Source organism: Paramisgurnus dabryanus, chromosome 1 (assembly GCF_030506205.2).
Source record: "Paramisgurnus dabryanus chromosome 1, PD_genome_1.1, whole genome shotgun sequence".
In the NCBI taxonomy this organism is placed as follows: Eukaryota; Metazoa; Chordata; class Actinopteri; order Cypriniformes; family Cobitidae; genus Paramisgurnus; species Paramisgurnus dabryanus.
In genome coordinates, this window is record NC_133337.1 from 37064970 (window position 1) to 37089155 (window position 24186).

At 36.6% G+C, this 24186-nt stretch overlaps 2 protein-coding genes across 4 annotated transcripts; both read left to right on the plus strand.

The window, feature by feature from the left end:
* The first annotated feature begins 198 nt into the window (after window positions 1-198).
* LOC135749880 (myelin-associated glycoprotein-like) lies at window positions 199-10335 on the plus strand. Of its 3 annotated transcripts, none has more exons than XM_065268562.2 (8): window positions 199-275; window positions 447-521; window positions 4627-4980; window positions 5117-5455; window positions 5527-5814; window positions 6395-6482; window positions 8389-8443; window positions 8546-10335. In XM_065268562.2, exons 1-8 carry the CDS (start codon window positions 266-268, stop codon window positions 8792-8794), a joined length of 1458 nt encoding a protein of 485 aa, XP_065124634.1. In that variant the 5' UTR covers window positions 199-265; the 3' UTR covers window positions 8795-10335. The 3 variants fall into 3 exon arrangements, with proteins under 3 accessions (XP_065124634.1, XP_073672264.1, XP_073672265.1); XM_073816163.1 differs by having other exon boundaries at window positions 8392-8443; XM_073816164.1 differs by having other exon boundaries at window positions 6398-6482.
* Window positions 10336-16023: 5688 nt separating this feature from the next.
* Window positions 16024-24071, plus strand: LOC141281906 (B-cell receptor CD22-like). Its single transcript, XM_073813816.1, has 7 exons — window positions 16024-16069; window positions 16314-16452; window positions 16609-16667; window positions 16753-17088; window positions 17174-17440; window positions 20226-20424; window positions 23954-24071. Exons 1-7 carry the CDS (start codon window positions 16024-16026, stop codon window positions 24069-24071), a joined length of 1164 nt encoding a protein of 387 aa, XP_073669917.1.
* Window positions 24072-24186: the final 115 nt, after the last annotated feature.

Genomic DNA, 24186 nt, shown 5'->3' on the forward strand with positions numbered 1-24186 from the left:
TTCTTTTTTTCAGTTTGACATTCACATTTGTAAACATATATATTTGGAGAGTAAATTAAATACATTGTATTGTAATTTTATTTATTTAGGCCTCGATTTTGTCTGTGAACAAATTGTTCATGCTAATTTAGGAAGTATTAGACTAATGTTACGAAAAGGGAAGTATAGTGTCACAACCTATTGTGTGCTACTGATTATGTTCAAACAGCACAGTCTCAAATCATCAAGGTGATACGGATATTCAGCACCTGGACTGCTCTCTGCTATGAAAAAAGGTCTGATTCAAAACCAACAATTGCCATTTTTTAATATTTTGCTATCATTACAATTAAAGTAGAACCACATTATATATTTCTTATTGCTTGTTGTTGTTTTGTGAGTGTGCCAGCCAAAATTAAATATACATAATTTTATCAGACTGTTATTGTTTTTATTTTTCTTTAAAGGTCAGACGTCATTTAATGACAGTATGGAGTTCTGGGGACCTCCTAAAATGATTCTTCTAACTGCTCTGTTAAATGGTTTGTATATCTTTTCTGTTTTTTCAGTTAACCAAATCATTGCTTTATTTGACCAACGTTTGACTTCAGTTTTATACAGTAGTGCTGTTACTAAGGGATAGGCTAGTGCAAACATGAGAAGATGTGAAGTCCTAAAGGTGCAGCAGCAGCAAAAAACACCATGTTTGATTCTAAGGGGGCGTGCAAAGCTGTAAAATGCATCGGAAAACGCCAGGTGGACACAGACTGTCGGGTTTTTTCAGCTGACTGCCAGCTTTATCAGTTGAGCGCTTTGGTTGCTGTAATACTTCTGCTTTGTTTATCAGTCGTTGAACGATGGGCCGGGTGATTGTTGTGATGTTTATCCCGCCCTTTTTTAAAAAGTGCCACACTTCCATTGTAAACAATTGAAAACAAATGCCGGCTGCTGCCGTAAAAGCGTTTGTGTGCACGCCCCCTAAGGGTCAGAAAGATGGTGGAAGAGCCATCGAATTAAAGGAAAATAAAAATGTAAAATGATTACTTGTTTGGAAGAATATGAAGTCAAAGATTTTATTTCATACACTCTCAGAATAAAAGTTACAAAATATGTACCCTTTTGTCACTTGGCGGTACGTTTTAAAAGGTCCTAATATGTACTTTTTAGGTGCAGATACCTTTAAGGTACTCTCTAAGGTACCAGCATTTACCTTAGGGGTACCAATATGTGCCTTTAGGGTACAAAAGTGGACTGTACTTTTTGAAATGGTACCGCCCCAGTGACAACTTTGTACCTTTAGGTACCTTTTTCTGAGAGTGTATGATAATGGTCTGGATCATCACCTTGTTTTAATCTAGTTTGGGTAGATTATAAAACCAATCTGACGATTTAATCGATAATTATAAATATTTTTTTATATTTAATTTGTTGAACACATTTAATTTTTTAAAGCTAGTCACTACAAACTCTCCTACCATAGCTAGGAAATTAATGAAATACATTTACAAATATTTATTTAGCATTAACAATGTACTAACACTACACATTTACTACTAGGGTCCCCGACAGGGATTAGTTAAACCAGGACTAGGCCTTAGTTAAATTAGGAAATATCACTATTTTTAACAAACATGCCTTACTAAAAACATTACTTGTGTGTATTTTAAGGCAAAACAAACGGCACTGGTGCATTTTAAGATATGTTTGGACACATGTTACATTTATGTTAGTCAAGGTTTGTGTTTAATCCCTGTCCGGGAAACTGCCGCATTATGTTTAATAATTTTTTACCTTGAGCAACAACATTGTAACAAGGAATTCAGAAATATGCCTACAACTAAACACACTGTCCATCCAACTAACAGCTCTTTACTATAGCCTACACATTTTTGGTAAATAACAGATTTTTTCCAAATGAAAAACATGCTGATGGACTTGATCAGAATTTTTTTGTTGTGATTATACTGCCAGCTGTTGAGAATAGTCTCTCAGTGTCGACATCTTCAGGTCAAAAGTTAAAGTACAGATAATTTGCATTTCTTTCTTTCTTTCTTTCTTTCTTTCTTTCTTTCTTTCTTTCTTTCTTTCTTCTTCACACCATTCCTGCACATATGGCTATATTCATGGCGAGAACCAGTAAATCCTTACACACAAATTAATTCGTACAGGGTAAGGGGAGGGGCAATTTGGTATTCAATTTAACAACTTGCATGTTTTTGGCCTTTGGGAGGAAACCGGAAAACCCGGAGTAAACCCACACAGGGAGAACACTTCATGCCACCCTAATTTGCTTTTTCAGAAGCAGGCCTGGATTGGCCATAGGGAGGACCAGGAGAGTTCCCCGTGGGCCAGTCTGTTTTCCCCCCACAAGGCCTGGTGTTGTCATGCCATTGGGATGAAGGTTGCTGTACCCAAGGCTGCCTTTTGGGAGGGTGGGGGGTCTTCCATCATTGTTGTTTTCTACCAAAATATGCACATAGCATGGTGTTACTATGGTACACAGCGTGAAATCTGCCCTGCATGTTGTTATTTTGTGGTTAAGTTCATATCACACATCTGTAATTCAGTAACAATCTGTTATCGCCCCTCCAGTATCTTATCATGAATGCATATTTGTGGAGTTATCAGGTATGTTATTAATAAGAATTACTGCAAATTCAAAATAGGAACCTCAATGAAAGAATACAAAATAGAATATGATTCAGTTCCAATTATTTAAAGGGGACATATCATGAAAATGTGACTATTCCATGTTTAAGTGCTATAATTGGGTCTATAAACCTAGAAAATGTGCAGAAGATCAAACCAGTAACTTAGTTTTCGTAAGCCATTCTCATTCATGCAAGCATGTGAAAAAATAGGTAATTGAAATTTGTCTCCCCTTGTGATGTCAGAAGGGTTTAATACCGCCCTTTAATCTGCCCTATCCAACCACAGCACTGACATTTAGTGCAGAGATCAGCTCATTTGCATTTAAAAGGACACACCCAAAATGGCACATTTTTGCTCACACCTACAAAGTGCCAATTTTAACATGTTATAAAAATTATCTTGAGCTAAAACTTCACATATGTACTCTGAGGACACCAAAGATTTATTTGACATCTTAAAAAAGTATTGTGAAATGTCCTCTTTAAGACGAACAGCAAGTTGCAAAGTTACAAAGTCATACCTGGCAACTGACTGACACCAAAAAGTTGTGTGAGAAGCTCTGACTACAGATTCCTTCCATGATGGCAGTAATTTGCACACTAATTGGCGTGGGAAGTTGTGACTACAGAAGTTCCATGATTGCAGCAACACAGATTTTTGTAAGAGGCTTCGGTTAAATTGTACTTATATATATAATTATGCGCGAATTAGTCCCCGCCTCCACTCAATCGCACACCTCAGACCATATAAATAAATTTGGCAATGAAATTACTTAGCAATGATGCTGAAAGATGAATTTGCACATGGCTTGTCTTAAAGCAAAACGCCACATAGACATATAAACAACCTGATTTTCCACACGGGGGGGGGGGGGGGGTGTACATATCATGAAAATCTGACTTTTTCATGTTTAAGTGCTATAATTGGGTCCCCAGTGCTTCTATCAACTTAGAAAATGTGAAAAAAATCAACCCAGTAACTTAGTTATTCTTTGCAGGCATGTGAAAAAATAGGTCATTGAAATTTGACTCCTCTTGTGATGTCAGAAGGGGATCTTATTATAATAAATCTGGCCCTTAATCTGCACTATCCAACCATGCTACTGCCATTAAGGGCGCACTCACACCAAACCAAACCATGCCCCAGCGCGATTGTCCCCCTTCCCTATTCCCCCAGATGTATGCACTCACACTGTACTTTTATCGATTCGAGCGCGCTTTAGTCATTAAGATGCGATTGTTTTGAAAAAAGCAGGAAGTAAAGCGCTCTCTTAACATTGGAACCCATCGTAATGATAAGTCTGTGGTTTTTATTCAGAGTCGTTTGGTGCGCCATTACAGACAGCCCACTCACATGTCGTCATATTGCTTAGTTGATCTGTCACGTGTGCAGCTAGGAAATTCACGTTACCCCGCTGCACGCATCAAAAGGTTTTTACGGAGGCAGATGAAGGTGAGTGGTCGCGCAACTGACGTCTTCACCTTTTGAATCGCGCTCAGGAGCGATTGGGCTCAAGTGAACCGCACCACAGCCGGGTTGCAGAGGCGGTTCACTTGGGCTCAGGCGCGGAAGGCCGTGGTTTGAGTGCAATCGCGCCTTCCAGCCCACCTCTGCAACCCGGCCGGGGGGCGCAATAAACCAATCTGTGCCTGGGCGTGGTAGAGAGCGATCACACAAACGAACCAGGGGTCAAACGCACCCGAGCGCGGTTTGGTTTGGATAGTGTGAGTACACCCTAAGTGCAGAGATCAAAACGGCACATTTTGCTCACACCTGCAAAGTGGCAATTTTAACATGTTAAAATAAATTATCTATATGATATTTTGAGCTAGAACTTCACATACGTACTCTGGGGAAACCAAAGATTTATTTGACATCTTAAAAGGTTTTGTGAAATGTCCCCTTTAAAATTAGCAATTCATTACAAATCTGAAGTAATCTACCCAGCTCTGTACCCTAACCACCTTATATTTTTATATCTGTTTACTTTTGTAGGTGTTTGGTGTAGAGATTTTAACATCAGTCTGCCGGGGAGGACTGACGCTCTGAGAGGATCATGTGTCATCATAAACTGTGGATTCGATATTAATAACACATATGACAGATATCTCAATGACAGTGCATTGGGAGTGTGGTATAAAGATGGTCATCAAGCAAGTAATCTAGTGTTTAATTCCAGCAGCCCTATAAACACCTTTAAAGGAAACATAACCGGAAAATTGAAAAACAAAAACTGTACCACCATCTTTTATAACGTTAGTTTAAATCATAATGGCACATTTTTCTTCAAAATTGATGGTGGATTGAAATGGACGTATGCGGAAAGATCTGCTTTAATAGTTGTTAATGGTGAGTGACCCCATGTTGACCTTACTTTGTAGTCTTGTATTTTGTATCATGGCCAACTTCCTGTTGTAGTCCTTTTTTGTAGTTCTTTCCCTGTCGTCCGCCTTAATTCTATTCAGATGTGTTGTGTACCTTTCAGAATCTCCTCCGAAACCCACAGTGCAGATGTTTAAGGATCAGATGGAGGTTGAGGGTCATGAGGAGGTGTTAGAGGGGAGCTCTATGTGTCTGCGCTGCTCTGCTAAGACTCTCTGCTCCTCTTCTCCACCAACTCTCACATGGAGCTCCACTGACAGACTCCACCTCAATGAGAGCAGCAGACTACAGCTGGATCAACAGAAACAAACTGAGATCATCTCTGATCTGAACTTCACTGCTACTCACCTTCAACATGGAGTCACTTTCATCTGCACTATAACCTACCAGCTACAGCAGAGGAACACAACAGCACAGAGCAACATCACATTACGTGTTCAGTGTAAGAGCATCATTTTGTAACGTTACATTGATATGGATTTATATTTTCATTTTATTTTCTTTATTTTTCAGATGCCCCTAAAGTATCTTTCTCATCAAGCTGTACCCATAGGGATGTAACAGAGTATTTGTGTAAGGCTCATGGAAATCCCTTTCCTAAAGTGGAGTGGCGTCTATCTGGACGTCCTGTCAGTAACTCTACAAACACATCCATCAGCGAGGAGCGACTGAGCGGCACAGATTTGAGTAGCTTCATTACTCTCCATCAGTCACTTACACACACAGACACTCTGCAGTGTGTTATCATCAACACTCACGGCACTGCCAGTCAACAGATTCAGTTGGTTCTCTTAGTCAAAGGTAAACATCAAATACATAAAGTATACACATACATAAGTAGAGAAACAAAGATTTGAACTATAGGGTGTCAGGATCCAGTCCACACACTGTCCTCTGTCACCAAACATCAAACATATCAAGGACTCTAGACTAGTAGCCAACACTGACCAGGTCAACATAACAATCATATACAATAATCTCTTCTGTTTGTTACTGGCACGTTATCAAACAAATTGACCTAAACATTTACATTCTGTCATTATTTGCTCACCCTTATGCTTTATGAGTTTCTTTATTTTGTTAAAAACAAAAGAAGATATTTTGATAAATGATGGAAAAACGCACAGTTGACAGACCTATTGACTTCCAAATTAGAAAAAACAAATCCTATGGAAGTCAATTGGTACTGTCAACTGTATGGTTACCATCATTTATCAATCTTGTTTTTCAAAACTCATTTGCATTTCTTTATTATGCATTTGCCTACAAAACCACTTAGTATGGCCTAATGTTAAAAAAAGAAAAAAATCTTTACATAACATTCTGCTAAATAGTGGTTCTCGACATACTTTTTTGATTTTATTTTTTATTTATTGCCCAGAAGGTAACCACCCTTACTCTTTCCTGCTTGGAGTTGCTGGTGGGGCTTCAGTGATGATGCTTTTATGGCTTATACTTCTCTGTCCAAGGTGCGTACACAACACAAATGAGTTAACAATATAGACACTCACAGGGGAGTGTTGTTATATATTTTGAGGCAAAGGCCTAGTCCACACGGACACAGGTTTTTTTTATAACCAGATTTTTTCCTCCAAAAAAATCCTGTCCACACATGCTCGGGTTTAAAAGAAATCTCCGACCTCATTAAAAAGCAAAAACACACTATCAAGTGCTGTCAAGGCATGCCACCCCAGCAGGCGACAATATAACCCAAATTGTAAAGCCACCTTGGCCAATCAGAAGCCTAACAAAAGTGACGTCCCAACTAAGGCAAAAACCCTGGTTTTACTGTTTACACGACAACACTGCAACCGGCATTTCTTAAAATCCTCACCCTGGCAGTTTTTTTTTTTTTTAATGTTCAGTTTCAGTGCCCAGATACTGTGTTTTACGCGGCCGAGCGGCGTAAAAATAGTCATGGTATTAAAATTAACCATGTCCGTGTGGACTAGGCCAAAGGCGTGGCACAGATGTCCTAAAAACTGAAGCCAACTAAATTTTGATTGCCCCCTAGTGGCTGGTTGCAGCATAGGTCATAAACTCCACCCTCTGCTCTCCATGTTAACAAATTAGACATGAGGCAAACATGAAGATGAAATTCTTGTTATTTACTAGAGATTCTACTTAATAGTGAAACGGATCTGTATCATGTAGCCAAAATGTTAGATAAAGAGATCTAAAGCTGCGTACACACCGTCAGAAGCTATCAACAGCCGAGTGACGCCATCTCATTCAATCCAATGGAAGCTTGGTGAATTCTGCCGACATTAGTGACAGTGACCGTTGGAAACAGGAAGTGGGCGTGTACAGAGATGGGTCAAAGTTGAGAAACGTTTAACTTAAAGGGACACTCCACTTAAAAAAGCTAATTTTTCAGCTCCCCTTGAGTTAAACATTTGATTTTTACAGTTTTGGAATCCATTCAGCCGATCTCCGGGTCAGGCGGTACCACATTTAGCATAGCTTAGCATAATCCATTGAATCTGATTAGACCATTAGCATCACGCTAAAAGTAACCAAAGAGTTTAAAACTTGACTCTTCTGTAGTTACATCATGCATTAAGACTGACGGAAAAGTTGCGATTTTCTAGGCATATATAGCTAGGAACTACACTCTCATTCTGGTGTAATAATCAAGGACTTGGCTGGCGTAATATGACTGCAGCAGGCGCAATGATATTACGCAGCACCTGAAAATAGTCCCCTTGGTATTAGCAGGGGACTATTTTCTGGCAGTGCATAATTACATTGTGCCTCCTGCAGCCATGCTAGAGCAGCAAAGCCCTTGATTATTACACCAGAATGAGAGTATAGTTCCAAGTCATATCTGCCTAGAAAACCAAAACTTTTAATTTTCCATCGGTCTTAGTACACAATGTAACTACAGAAGAGTCAAGTTTTAAATAGTAAAAATATCGAAACTCTTTGGTTATTTTTGAGCGCGACGCTAATAGTCTATCGAATTCAATGGATTGTGCTAAGCTATGCTAAAAGTGGTAACCGTTAGACCAAGAAATCAGCTGAATGGATTCCAAAACTGTAAAAATCTAATGTTTAAATCAAGGGGAGCTGGAAATTAGCACATTTTCAAAAAAAGTGGAGTGTCCATGACTTTCTGGAGCTACTACCAATGAGAGTGTGAAGCAGTGGCGTTAACATCATCAGTCTCTCGTCTGTTACTGCAGTGGATGGTTACATGTTTGTTTATAACTGTTAATGAGACAGGCGGATTTAGGAACACCCCCTAACGACTTCGGTGAAAAAGATGTGGGATACTCATCGACAAAGTATGCTAGCGGTGTGGACGCAGCTTAACTGATCCAGATCTGATATTTACTTTAATATTGCATAACCACATCTATTATTTTTTTCCAGCAGAAAGAAACACAAATCTTCAAAAACAAGACAAGAAGATACACTGAGTGTCAGGGTAAGTTATACTCACAAAACTTTAAAAGGAAACACTTATGCCATAACACGTCACAGTTTACCACTGATGCAGTTCTTGTGTTTCCCTTAATCTACTCTACAGGAGAATGAAGAAGAGTCTGTTTATGTCAGTGAAGGTATGCTGTCACCTTATGGAGCTACTATACCGAGTAACCAAGAATCCCTCCATTATTCCTCCATTGACTTCACAAACAACGAAACAGAGTCGGGAGAGATCAGGGGCATCTCCTCACTTACAACTGACTATGCTGTTGTGCGACATTATTCGGCACCTTGCTCTTCTGACCCTCAGTCCAACAGCAACACCTCACCAGACGTGATGGATTCCTAGAAAAATATTTCCATACCAGGAAAGGAATCCCAGATCAGAGAACTTTCCACCCATGCAGAAGACACGACATATGAAAATATCACCCATCCCAAATTTGCTCCTGGGGAACCACCGTCGGTCATGCATGGAGATGATGTCACAAAACAAGCTCTGTAAAAACAACAACCCCAAGTTGCTTACATTGTTAAATTCTGATCTTAACGCAAAAGTGAAACAATGCTGCCCAGACAGCTAGAATCACTTCAATCTACAATATGTGATCTTTAAATACAAATTACTTGGAGTTTGCATGTTCTCCTTGTGTCAGCGTAGGTTTACTCTGGGTACTCAATTTTCTTCCCACAGGCCAAAAACATGCAAGTTAGGTAAATTGGTTATACCAAATTTCCCCTTCTCAACCTTTGTATAGATTTTTTTAGTGGGTGAATTTGTGTATGGATTAACCGGTTCTCGCCATGAATATAGCCATAGATGCTGGAATGGCGTGAAGAATAAATAAAGAAATACAAATTTCTTAAATAGGCCTAATTTATATTTTTCAAAATGTGTTATAAGATCTACCAAATCGAATGAACTGGAATATAATTAGTTTTAGATAGATTATAAAGTTAGTATAATCATCAGAACACAACGCAAGTCATTAAATAAAGAAAGAGCAGCCAATAAGAGCCCAGAATAGATGGGAACTCATTCAGTACTATTTAAAAATTATCCCAGGGTAAGACCTGAAAAAGTTGGATTGAAACAATATGTAAATTTACTTGCAAATTCTAGGCAAAGGGTGACCACATTAGTGATGCAAAATAAAACATATTTTGATTTGTTTTGGATTGCTTTAGTTACAACAAATTCCCACAGTAATGTTTGTGATAAAGGAATGAAAGAGTAATGTAGAAAAAAAGAGTAAGTGACCCTAAACCTTATGCCCTGTAATTTTTTTACATTTGGAGAATCTATATTTTATATCTTTTGCCTTAATAAGGGGCACAATTGAGAATTATGTTTTTGTACTATATTTTATTATAGACAATACAGAAAGCTGATTCAATTGTGTAATTTCTACGCCATGTTTGTAAAGATTTCCCAAACACGCCTCCAACTGTCATAGACTAAACAAATAGATAGCCCGGCCCTTAACCCATGCCATTTTGTTAAGCTAATGATGTTATATCAGGCTGGAAAGGATTCTTAAACAAACAGAGCAATGTTTTTATAGTAACAAGTCACAGAGTTTGCAGGGCCAAGAGGCACTGGTTTAGATTTTGTAAATAAAGAACGACAAAGTATAAAGATCTTTATTCACAGACAGGATCTGAAGTGTTATTTTTAATGTGGACAGAAAGCTGATTGAGAAATGACTGTTTAAATACAATGGCCAATTTAATCTGCATCGTTGCACGTCATCATTACATTTGCATAAAGACATTTGCGTTTACTATGCATTTAAGAGAACCATACCCTGACCACGTCCTGAGATGGAGTCAGCTTGGTTCACTTAAAAGTTTTTTTGGAACGTTCACATTTAAAGGGACAATAAAAAAAAAAAATGCAGTGCTCTCACACGCATGCTGTTCGAATCATTTATACCTTCATTTTTTCTTCTAAGACAAAACTGATCATTTAAAAAAATGTAAAAGAGTCAATTAAAATTTCAAAAAAAGTATATTTACTATTTTTTACTTGTTTTCACCAAACCCATTCGCTTGAGAACACTTGAAAAATACTGCATAAATCACATGATAATAATAATAATTTGTGGAGCTTTGGTGTGTTTCTGAAGCTTATATGCAGCGTATATAAATATGTATATTTATATATGGACAATATATATCAATTTTGGTTCCCAACAAGAAAGACATGAGGAGTATGAATGACACAAAGATGAGTAAACAATGATTATGTTTTCATTGTGAGGCGAACCATTCATTTAAGCACTGATGTTAAATCAGTTTTATCCCGTGTAAACAATTATTTACTATTGATTAATCCACTGATTATTTTAGCTTATTTTCTAAAACTATACTAATATATTTTGTTATAAAACTCACACAATATCTTCATACACTGATGTTGTGGAGATTAAAGCTCAACTAAGAATGTTTCAAATAACTTTTCTTAATTATTCACAAATATTTTTTGTCATAAAAATAGGTTCTTAAGCTAATAGTTTTGTTTAATTGTTTCAATATTTTGCATTGGGGGATAGTGTCTCTTAAATTCTCTTAATATAGCTTAACAGACATTAAGTGTAGCCTGCTTAAAGAAAAAAAAGTTGAAAAAATGACAGGCACTGGTTAAATTTGACTTTAAAATGTTTAAACAAATTTTGCATAACTTTCCTCTGACTGTGAACAGATTGTGTGCTCAACCTGATATAGGAAGTCCTGGAACTCCTTCAATACTGAAGTACATCTGAGGTCAGTTATGATAGTGTGATTCTGTTCACACAGCACAGTTTTACTTAGTCTTAAAACATCAGCAGGTGCGTCAGTACAGAATCCACAGCATCCATGTATTTGTGAGATTTTAACTATCTGCTTTCAGGAAGGATACAAGTTACATCCTTTTCTCATTCCTGGTAAGATTTCTTGATTTTTTTTCAGTTATTACTTTTAGTAAAGTACTGTTTACTTAAATTTTGTTGACATGTTTGACGCTTGCAATGATGTCATGATTAATTATTTCATTTTAATACACTGGGTTTTAATACACTGCTGAGCCAAAAACTTGAACATTACATTGAACTGACTGACCAACATCATTTGACAACAAAGTAAGAAAGTCAGTCTACTCTGACTAAAATTAATCCTAAAAATGGTCCCCAGATAGAAAGCCACTATTAAAATTTTAGGTCAATGTTGACTATATTAACTTTTTAAAGTGATTTGGACCCAACATCACTTTGGTACCCACAAATAATGTTTTATTAAAAATAAATGACAATGAATTGACATTATACAGTGATGTTTCTCCAACATAAGATAATGTTGAAATAATTAATTTAACCTAAAACAATACAGAATGACCTTGAATCAATGAAACAATGTGATGTTTGTACTCTCAGATAATGTTAAAAATGTTGAATTTTTAACAAAGATTAATAGTAATACAACTGAATGTCACTCAATGTTTGGGAAAATCCAGTATAATTCCAACCTTTTAGTAACACAATAATGATCTAAAAATATAATTTCACAAAATAGACAAAAATACTCTACAAACTTCAAAAAAAGTTATGTATGGAGAATGCAAGTGATCCAGACGTTGGGAAAAATCTCAGTTAGGTTCTCTAAAGTCTGAATAAGAAACCAAGAGCAAGACAATTCAATTGATATATTTATTATCATAATTTTAGTACAATTAACTTCTGTTTATACCACAGGCCTGTTGAATGCTTTATTTTGATTGGTTGAGAAATGCTCCCAGGTATGCATTATTTTTCAATAAATGCACACCTAACCTGTCACATGTGTTAAAGAGCACCATCAGATTCACAATGTTACATTTCCTTTGATGTGTACATGTGCATTAGTACATGTTAAGGATATGCAAAAGCTACAAATCCCAAAGTAAACAATGACCTATGTTATCATTTCCAACTTGAATCTCTTTTCTTGGACTACAACAAACACACGGATTGTAGGCAACAGTTTACTTCCTCGGCATGTTGACATGGACACAACATCATTAACCTAATTCCTTCCACTTCTGACATACAGCCTTTAAGCAGCTTTTATTTTCATATTTAAAGAATCTATACTGATTGATCAAACCATGATAAGTAAGAGCAGTGTAGAGTAGTGCTTGCTGTTTGTCGTTTCTACGATCACAAATGCAGACACGGTTTTATGTTTTAGTATCCTTATCTTACAAATCTACGTCCTGCTCAAGCCGTACATCTGCATTTTCTGGATCAGATTTGGTTCGTATTGATAAAGTAAAGAATATATATACTCCTGTCAGTATTGCATTGGAAGCTAATCTTCCAAACATGGTAAGGAGCGTCACACTTTTGGTTAACGACAAAGGTAATACAGGCCAATCACAACATTCTGGTTAGCTTAGCTGGCCAATCAGGGACACTGCGCTTTCAGAACGATGAGCTTTGTACAAAATCAACGCGTTACAGAGAGGCAGTGCATAGAGGAGCAACAATAATGTACGGTATGTGGGAAATAATGTTTTTTTAACCATAAACCCACATAAACTCATTGTATTACACCAAATACACACAATAACATTTTTAAATATATTTATAATCATAATTTTAGTGCAATTAACTTCAATTTATTATCTAAAATCTATTAATGTTTCAAAATCTTACATATAATGATCCAGTCTTTTCCCTGGAGGGGCACTTTCCAGCAAGGTTTAGCCCTAATTAAACATACCTCAACCTGGATTCAGAATTACAACAAACTTCTAGGTTGGCGTGTTGATGCTAAACTCTTATTCAGGAAGGTATCCCTCTATACGCAGGCAACAGATCAGATATACACCGAGGACAGACGTCCATGCAGTCCATAAACACATAAGTCTGTAAAGTTAACTATATCTTAGCCCATTTTATGCTGTAGCATTTAAGTGACAAGCGTTCTTAGTTTATCTGGAAATAATAACAAAGCTTTGGTGTTTGGTGACAAATAAACCCAATTCATCTAAATAAGACCATAACAGCCATGTTTGTTGCTGTCTTATGAACAAAACAATATTGTTATTGTGATTTCGTTACAGCAGGAACCAATTCAAAGTGATCCACTGATCTGTTTACTTTTAATTTTGTTGACCTATTTGATGGTTGCAATGATGTCATGATTAATTATTTTATATTTTATACACTGGGTTTTAATACACTGCTGAGCCAAAAACTTGAACTTTTCATTGCACTGATCAACATCATTTGACAACAAAGTCAGATAGTCAGTCTACTCTGTAAAAACGAATCCTAAAAATGGTCCCCAGTAAAGCCACTATTAAATTAGCACAATGTTGATGAGTCAGTTAACTTTCTTGCTAAATATATTTGTTTACAACAAAAAAGCAGAAAAATAAGGTATAGTAGTTGAAGTTGTTCCAAAGTTGTTGTTCATCTCAGATGGTAAAAAAAAATCAAGTCCACATAACGTGCAGATGTTTTTTCAATTAAATGAGTAAGCATCAGTTAGACTAATGGGAAATATATGTGATGGACCAAAATGAGCATTTCCCTATATGTTGACATTTTCCAACCATTGTGGGTGTTATTCAACCACTTTACCCGAACTGATAATGCAACCCAGTCTTACGGAGTTGAGTATAAATAGCACAAAGTGTAAAAATCGTGGAATACATACTCCAAATTTCACTTTGGTGTGCATATGATATGCCAGTCCTTCCCATTCACTTAAACGGTGCATCTTTTTTGTCGTTTTATTTATTGGTTTCTCAAATTTTTTTTACCATTTTCGCTTGGGTTTAGGGTTAGAACAACATTTTAACTTTTTAAAAATGATATCCTAACTAATTCTAATTTTAACCCCAACTCCAAGCGACCATGGCTTAAATATAGACAAAAACATGGAGAAACCTGTATATTAAATAACCTTCTAAGCAAATCTGGAATCTAAAAAAAATTTGAGAAACCAATAAATAAAATGACAAAAGAAGATGCGCCGTTTAAGTGAATGGGAAGGACTGGCATATCATATGCAAGTCAAAGTGGAATTTGGCGTATGTATTGCACGATTTTTACACTTTGTGCTATTTATACGCATCTACATGAGACTGGGATAATGCAGCCTGAGGCGGGATATTTGAATTCACATTAATGAACGCACGATCTAACTTTACGGTTGCTGATGAGAACTCGGATCAAGATCGCTGAATTTTAAAGATGTGTATTACAGCAAATGAATAAAAGTAACATCTTTTGTGAATTTATGTTGTATTTTGTTGCATAGAAGACAGCAGGAGAAAACGCGTTTTTATGTGTCATGGCAAACAAACAAAATATAAATACAAAAATTTTATTCATTTTAAAGTTTTAAAATGTTATATATTGTTAAATTCTCTGAATATCATAATGATTTCATTAGGTAAATGGGTAAACTGTCTTGAATAAATAAGTCAGAAAATATGACTGAAAACATGTTATTTTTATGAGTAAAAAACGCCAATGCCCGCGATTTTAATATTTATGAATAGGAATAACTTACGTACAAATTTGTACGTTTGTAAAGCTGAAAATACGTAAAGAATTTATGTATTAGTCCTGTCAAAACTTCGATATTGTAAGTTGTAAATGTACGTATTGTACAACCACACTGAAACGTAAAAATACACACGTATTCTCATGAGATCACGTTGGATAATGAGATCCCTGAACTTAGGCCGCAGTGTATATTGAAGCTAAGAGGTTAAAAATGCTTATTGGGGTTCAGAAATAGGAATGGCCACTACTGCCCACTAGAGATGCAGTATATACATGCATGATCTTGAGACCACAAACTACAAATCAGTGTTAGTCGCACTTTCATTACCCATGAGTTGGTTTTCATCAGATTTTCAATGCTGATTCAACATGCTTAGGGACACCTAATTTTTACTTTAATATTGTTGATGTAAATTTTAATCTAGCATTACAAACTATATATGGTTGGAAAGGTCTAAGCCCTTTAGAATAGACATTTCAACAGTGTTTTATAAAATAAATTATGTAGGAAGAGTAATTGATTCATTTATGAAGAAAGTGTGCCTCAAAACATTTATATCCTGCTAAATGTCACTGTCCCGCCAGCGGGACGGCTACGTTTACTTCAATATGTTTTGCATGTGAACTTTTATCTAATCATGACAAACTATAAATCGTTTGAAAACTCAAAGAGTGTAGATTTTACTCAATAGGGTGAGGTGACGCCTAAGGGGTTAATAGTGTTTTAACTCAATTTCTGTGATTTCAACAATCTCCTAAGTTATTTACTGTGCTTGATGCATGTCAATAATTCTCTCCTATGGAAACATAGTAACATCTCTTCGTGATTGTTTTGAACATGAGAAGCTAGACTGCATTAGTTACCTAAACATATTAATCCCTGGACAATCATAGGTTCTTAACTATTTGCATATGTAAATACAGCCAGCCAGTTGTTTTGCCAAGGTAGTGTATATGGTTTCACAAAGTTCATTTAGTTATTTCTGCATGTCTACAGGTGTGGTTTTCTCTCTAAACAGCTGACTCTTTTATTGAAGAGATGGAGAAAGCACAGAAAATCATTCCTTTCATTTTTTTGTTACAAGGTTTGTTCTTTTTTAATCCTATCAAAAACGTATTGTGTAATTCTGAAAACTAAATGTGGTACATGTATTGTATGTTTCATCTGTATACACAAAAACTATATTTTGAAATTAATATAATTAACAATAAATCATATCACAAAAATTGTTGTGTGTTTAAGAAACTAATGTTTAAGAATTGTGTGATGTTTAAGGAAGTAATTGGCATTAATGTTTGTTTTTGCTTCTCATCATGTTTGTATTGTAGGTGTTTGGTGTGCAGATTTCAGTATCAGTATGCCAGGACAGATTGATGCTTTAATTGGATCCTGCTTTATCATAGACTGCAGATACGAAGTTCAGGACATGTATAACAGTTATCTCGATTCCACTACATCGGGATTGTGGTATAAAACTTTGAATGGCTTGCAAACTACAGCGTATAACTCCCTTTATCCAAATCAAAATCTTAAAGGGAATATAACTGGAATATTAATAAAGAAAGACTGCACAACCATATTTTATAGCGCTACCTCAACTTACAAAGGCACATATACCTTCAGGGTTGAGGGTAAATTGAAATATACCTTTTCACAAAAAACTGCTGTAGTAAATGTGATCGGTAAGTAACTTTGTAAATTACAAATTGGTTGCGTAGGTAAATAAAAAACAGATTTTTTGTGACCTTCTCCATGTGTGCATTTCAGAATCTCCCTCCAAACCCACAGTGCAGATATTTAAGGATCAGATTGAGATTCAGGTTCAGGAGGTGTTAGAGGGGAGCTCTATGTGTCTGCGCTGCTCTGCTAAGACTCTCTGCTCCTCTTCTCCACCAACTCTCAAATGGAGCTCCACTGACAGACTCCCCCTTAATGTGAACAGCACACTTCAGCTGGATCAACAGAATCAAACTCAGATCATCTCTGATCTGAACTTCACTGCAACGTACCTTCAAAATGGAGTCACTTTCATCTGCACTATAAACTACCAGCTACAGCAGAGGAACGCAACAGCACAGAGCAACATCACATTACGTGTTCTGTGTAAGAGTAAAATACTTTGAACTTGTTGATCATATCATTGTAAATTATCATACATAGTTATGCTCTGAATTTATTTTCTCTTCAGATGCTCCTAAAAACACATCAGTGTCTGTGTTTACATCTAACGCTGTACTGGAGGGCAGTTCAGTGACTTTGATCTGCAGCAGTGATGGAAATCCAGCAGTGCTGAACTACACCTGGTACAGACAAAATGGAACACAGCTTCAAATGCTTCAGACTGGATATAATCTCACCTTAAATGTGACTAATCGTACACCGGCAGGACCCTACTACTGTCAAGCCCAAAACCTATATGGCACCCAAAACACATCAGTGTTACTGGACATTCCGTGTGAGTTTTCAATGTACAAATGTTGGGTTAATGATTCAAAATGTAGTTTTTAAGCACATTCGTTATTTGTTTTTTATGTATATTAGGACGTCAAAATATGATATATATTTCCAGACTGATGTTTAGTTTATTAAATCGTTATAAGCAAGCATCTCGGTTGCAAAAAAGCAAGCAGCACTAGAGATGCACATTACACATTTTGAATATTTCCTGCTAACCACACTGATAAAAAAAGTGGTGTAGACACAGTAAGCAGCAAATGCTTTTTAATAGGGGACCTATTATATATGTCATTAAGATGTCATATTAGTCTCAGGTGTCCCCCAAATTTTTGTCTGTGAAGTTTCAGCTTCAAATACCCTACAGATCATTTATTATACAAAGCTAAAAAGTTTTGGTGAGAAAAACACTCACATTTTTGTGGGTGCTTCTTTGAAGTCCATGTAAAGTCACATACAGCAGTAAACGTGTTCTGAGTATGCCACACACTGAAAATAATTATTCATTAAATTTACAAACATTTTTAAGGTAAAGGTAAATTGTTAAATCAGTTTATTTAAACGTATAGCGGAAGATTTTCCCGAATTTTTGAAAAGAACCGCCCCAACACTTTTTTTTTTTAAATGCACTTGCGCAACACTCTACCTGCTCCAGAGAGGGAAGTCCTATTAACGTTAAACGTGTGCATGAGAGAGAGAGCATGCAGGAGCCTAGTTCTTCTGAAACCACACCCACTCGCGAAAAAGCTGCCGTCTCTCTCAACTTTCAAAACTACTTCAACCTGAATGGATACTCGCGATTGTGTTAGGGGTTGGGCAATGAACGTGGCTCAAGCGCTCAATCCTGAACTCATAAGATATTTATCGATCTAACTCTGCAATTTAGTACTACATAGTTTACAGTCTTTGTGGCATGTTTCAGCCACACATTTCTGACATTTATAATGTGTTTAAAAAACTATTTTTAAGAATTGCTTTACAGGAACATTAAATGCAAATGAGCTGCTGCTCTCCATCCTGTATACAGAACAAGTACATAGGAAAGGCGATTTGTAATCATTTATAAAAAATATGATAGCCTACTTACTGGAGGTAAAACTAGATCACGAACAGTTGATACTGATCCATTCTTGAGTAACAATAAGAAAAACTTGCTGTCAAAAGATTAAAGGTGCTCTAAGCGAATTCACGCGTTTTAGACCATAAAACATTTTTTGTTACATACAGAAAACATCTCCTCATTATCTGCTTGCTGCCTGTCCGCTGATTAAACTGTAAAAAAACGCGATCTCTGTAGACAGCCTAGGCTCCACAAACTGAATTAAAAACAAAGTTGCCAAATCTAACACCAGAAACGATAACAAAGTGTTACAGCCAACGACAAGAAGGATTTGGGGGTGGGGGCTGGGCACGTTCATGAAAGCAAGGAAGGGAGGGGGAGGAGTTAGCTACGCTCCGTTTGTTTGAAAACAGTTCAAACATCAACAAAAAGTAACGTCACACAGATTCGCTTAGAGCGCCTTTAATCGTGATTAATCACATACAAAATAAAAATTTTGTAATATATGTGTGTGTGTGTGTATACAGTGTGTATATATTATGTATATATAAATACACACATACATACATGTATGAATTGAAGAAAATTTTTATTTAGGTATATTTTTGTATTTATATTTATAATATAAAATATATCAAAATATATTTAAATATACACGAAAATGTTTCTTAAATACAAACATTAATTTGTGACTATGTATATATATATGAAATAATTACACACAGTGCACACACATAAATTATGCAAAAAACTTTTATTTTGTATGTGATTAATCTTTTGACAGCCCTACTTTATTGACCCTCGTTCACAAGGCAGTCTGATGTAAATTGATTCGCGCAGACAAAATTAGGACATATAAAGGTATACTAGACACATTTCCTTCTTAAAAAAAGGAAGAGTGTTGTAAGAGTGTACACTTTTTGCTTATATTATTTAAGATTGGAGGGGGGAATATGATTGTGCTGTGCTGTCAATCACTTTCTTTCTCTATTGCACTGACACTACAGCTGCTCTGGCTTGGTTCTGTCAGCCATCGTGGGCGAGGCCTAATCAATGTGACATCACATTGCTAAGAAAATCAAAACAGCTTGATCTACGAGAATGTTGAAGTTATATGGGGGTTTTAAGGGTAAAAAATCCCCTAATTCCCCTAAGCCTGGTTCTTTTGACTAGTTTGATCGCTCCGTACCATGCCCCATGCCCGGTTTAGTTAATCATGCCCTGGCCATGCAGAGGTGGACACTTGGGATCAGGTGCAGAACGTGCAGTGTGATCGCAAATCATGCCAGAGCGTGTTTCAAAAGGAGAGACGTTAATTGCGCGACCACTCACCTTTATCTGCCTTCGTAAAACGTTCTTATGCGTGCAGCAGGGTTTTGTGTATAAATGAGCTGCATACACGACTAACTAAGCAATATGATTAGTAAGTAAGAGGACTGTGTGTCATCGCGCACCAGACGACTCAGAATAAAAAAACACAGACATAATATTACACTGGGCAATCGCAATGACGAAGCGTGCCCGAGCTCAGATCGCTCAAAGTACAGTGTGAGTGTGTGTTTCTGGGGGAGTAGCGAAGGGGGACAATCGTGCTTGGGTTGGGTTAGGTATACATGAGTGCGCCCTGGATTTGGTAATCAGTTTTTTTGACATAATATGTAACTGTCTCAGTGGGAATAAATACTAGTTAGTTATTCCTAAATCAATCTGTATCTTTTTCTGTTAGTTTCCCCTAAAAACACATCAATATCAGCGATGCCATCCAGCAGCGTGTTAGAGGGCAATCCAGTGACCCTGAACTGCAGCAGTGTGGCAAGTCCACCAACCAACTACACCTGGTACAGAGACATCGGAGGACGGCTTCAACTGATTCAGACTGGATTTAATCTCTCCTACAGTGTAACTAATCGCACACAGAGTGGATGGTACTACTGTGTAGCACAAAACAAATATGGACAACAAAACTCATCAGTTTTACTGGATATACAGTGTGAGTACAAAGACAGCCCAGTACATCTTATTCAACATCCCAGAAAAATGGCACAGCAGCATCCAAATATAGTCCACTTATTGATTATTAAGTCTCTAACTGTATTCTTTAAAGTAAGATGGCTATGTGAAGCAGACACGACCAGTGGTAAAATACAGATGACAGTTTATAAAATTTCACAAAGAAATCTGTAACTACAAAATCATTTATTTGGCTATTCTTATATATCATAACCATTGTGATACGTTTGCATCTTCAATGTAGTCACCCCTTGCCTACAATCTGCTCTTTGCATTTTATCAACGTTGACGTATCATCAGGCTGCTTTTTAATCATTTAAGTTAACGTCTATACTTGGTTCTTATTGGCATCTTTTTCTACATTATTCCAAGTCCTCCACTTCCAAAAATTTTTTTTAAACGGTCAGGAAATACTAAACTTTTTTATGCGATTAAGCTCATTATTGCAGCAACTTTATTCGTATTAGAAGGTGGCGTATGCCGATTTACATCGCAATACACGGCCATGTAAACACTTTTATCTCATCTATACCACAATAACTGAAGTGCGCATGTGTCTTTGTCACCCATCTTATGCATGAATTCGTAGTAAACTTGATATTCGAACTACAACCCCAAATCAGAAAAAGTTGGGACACTGTAGAAATTGTGAGTAAAAAAGTAATGGAATAATTTACTAATCTCAGAAACTTATATTTTATTTACAATATAATATAAATAACATATCAAATCTTGAAAGTAAGATATTTTGAAATGTTATGCCAAATATTGGCTCATTTTGGATTTCATGAGAGCTACACATTCCAAAAAAAGTTGGGACAGGTAGCAATAAGAGGCCGGAAAAGTTAAATGTACATATAAGGAACAGCTGGAGGAGGACCAATGTTTAGGAATAGGAATGTTGTCCCATTCTTGTCTAAAACAGGCTTCTAGTTGCTCAACTGTCTTAGGTCTTCTTTGTCGCATCTTCCTCTTTATGATGCACCAAATGTTTTCTGTGGGTGACAGATCTGGACTGCAGGCTGGCCATTTCAGTTCTTAGGTCCTTCTTCTACGCAGCCATGATGTTGTAATTGATGCAGTATGTGGTCTGGCATTGTCATGTTGGAAAATGCAAGGTCTTCCCTGAAAGAGACAACGTCTGAATGGGATTGTATGTATCTAGAACTTGGATAAACCTTTCAGCATTGATGGTGCCTTTCCATATGTGTAAGCTGCCCATGCCACACGCACTCATGCAGCCCCAAACCATAAGAGATGCAGGTTTCTGAAATGAGCGCTAATAACAACTTGGGTTGTCATTGTCCTCTTTAGTCCGGAAGGAAATGGCCTCCCAGTTTTCCAAAAAGAACTTCAAATTTTGATTCGTTGGACCACAGAACAGTTTTTCACTTTGCCAAAGTCCATTTTAAATTAACCTTGCCCAGGGAAAACGCCTGCGCCTCTTGATCATGTTTAGGTATAGCTTCTTTTTTGACCTATAGAGTTTTAGCTGGCAACAGTGAATGGCACAGTGGATTGTGTTCACTGACAATGTTTTCTGGAAGTATTCCTGAGCCCATGTTATGATTTCCATTACAGTAGCATTCCTGTATGTGATGCAGTGCCGTCTAAGAGCCTGAAGATCACGGGCATCCAGTATGATTTTCCGGCCTTGACCCTTACGCACAGAGATTGTCCCAGATTCTCTGAATCTTTGGATGATATTATGCACTAGATGATGATAACGTCAATCTCTTTGCAATTTTTCTCTGAGAAACTCAGAAAATTTTTTTTTTTTCGCCGCAGCATTGGGGGAATTGGTGATTCTATGCCCATCTTGACTTCTGAGAGACACTGCCACTCTGACAGGCTCTTTTATACCCAATCATGTTGCCAATTGACCTAATAAGTTGCAAATTAGTCCTTAAGCTGTTCCTTATATGTACATTTACATTTTCTGGCCTCTTATTGCCACCTGTCCCAACTTTTTTTGGAATGTGTAGCTCTCATGAAATACAAAATGAGCCAATATTTGGCATAACATTTCAAAATATCTTACTTTCAACATTTGATATGTTATTTATATTCTATTGCAAATAAAATATAAGTTTATGAGATTAGTAAATTATTCCATTACTTTTTTACTCACAATTTCTACAGTGTCCCAACTTTTTCTGATTTGGGGGTGTATTTTGATATTAGAGCTATTTTTGTGTTACAGGTTTAAAATCTGTGTCAACGTCACAGGTTGTGGCTTGGCAATGAACTATATAGTAGGGGAGAGCGGGGCACAACCTAACGCTTTTGGGTTTTGGCTCAATCATTCAAAAAATATTTCAGTTTGATTAATTATATTTTTACACAAGCAACACACACATCTCTGCTACAAATCAACATTTGAAGTTTGTTTCTAGTACTTACCATTCTTGGACACCAAGCGTGACAGAAGTGCAAACGTTACAACTTACCCCATAGGTGGGGTTAATTTTTACAGGCAGGGGGTTAGTTGTAACACTTAATTAAAAAACTAAAAATTAAGTTTGCAGACAAATATTTGAATACTATTTTGTCTACTTGAAGTGGATATTGTTTATATATCTGTCTAAAATAGACAGGTATCCACACTGTATTCATTCATCCAGCCCTTTTCTAACAATAGTTCAATTATAAATGGATACAATTGTCTAAATATGTGAGAAAAAGCAGCACAATTATGACAATTTTTTTTTATATGTGTGACCCAGTCTATAATAACCAAACTACAGTTTCAAAATCAAATTCTGAGATAATGAGCATCAAAGTCTGATTTAAGCCATTCAATTCATTATGATTTCAATCTTTGACGTGACCACATTTAATCAATATTAAAGATATTAACAAAAATAAATTTGACACATGATTTTTGATAAGACAGGTACATTTATTTTGTTGGCAGCCAGCAACCATTTGGTGTTTACACCCAACTTAAAAACTGAAAAAAACATATGTTGAAAAAATGTACTTACATGCCACCAAAACACTCATTCATCAATATCTCCCTGGAAAACATTATACATTTCCAATAATTTGCGGGAGATTGTCTTTTGGCAGCGTGAAAAAAATACCGGAAAATCAAAATGCTCAACCTTGTGCAAAAATGTAAACAGTCCGTGTTACAACTTACCCCGCGTTCGTTTTTGCCCTGCGCACCCCTACATCAGTGATGTGTTGGTATCTCATAATTATTTATTACTTAATCTATAAGAAGATGTTTTGCATAGTTATTCATGGCAGCATGTGAGGTTTACATGGGTCGCAAGCATTTGGTAACATGGTGGTCACAAAAATGTAACCTCTAATACCCCCTCGTGAAAAACGTACAAATTGCCATTCGTGTTGCATATACTATTTATAACTGTTTAATGGAAAATCCAAGTCCCGACCATATCAATCTCAAATTGTTGTTTATCAAATGTATTTTAGGTTCACACTGCTTGAAAACTCTCATATTACAACTGGCAATTATCAGGCCTCGCTTACAACTAATTTTTACTGCTGGATGTGTCAACTGGTTATGAATCTCTGCTGTCGCTACACATAATGCTGATTTGTTTGGGAATTAGTTTACTGTTGACATACATGTAACTGGCTGAGGGAGAATAAAGACAGAAAGTCCTTCATAAATCATTCTTTTAACTTTCCTTCTCAGACCCCCT

Bases quoted from the DNA above. Each gene is read 5' to 3' on its own strand.
- LOC141281906 (XM_073813816.1), top strand. From the start codon at position 16,024: ATGGAGAAAGCACAGAAAATCATTCCTTTCATTTTTTTGTTACAAG. The intron at 16,453-16,608 runs GTATAAAACTTT...ATATACCTTCAG, and splicing joins TCCACTACATCGGGATTGTG to GGTTGAGGGTAAATTGAAAT. The intron at 16,668-16,752 runs GTAAGTAACTTT...TGTGCATTTCAG, and splicing joins TGCTGTAGTAAATGTGATCG to AATCTCCCTCCAAACCCACA.
- LOC135749880 (XM_065268562.2), top strand. The intron at 522-4,626 runs GTTTGTATATCT...TTACTTTTGTAG, and splicing joins TCTAACTGCTCTGTTAAATG to GTGTTTGGTGTAGAGATTTT. The intron at 5,815-6,394 runs GTAAACATCAAA...TTTATTGCCCAG, and splicing joins GTTGGTTCTCTTAGTCAAAG to AAGGTAACCACCCTTACTCT.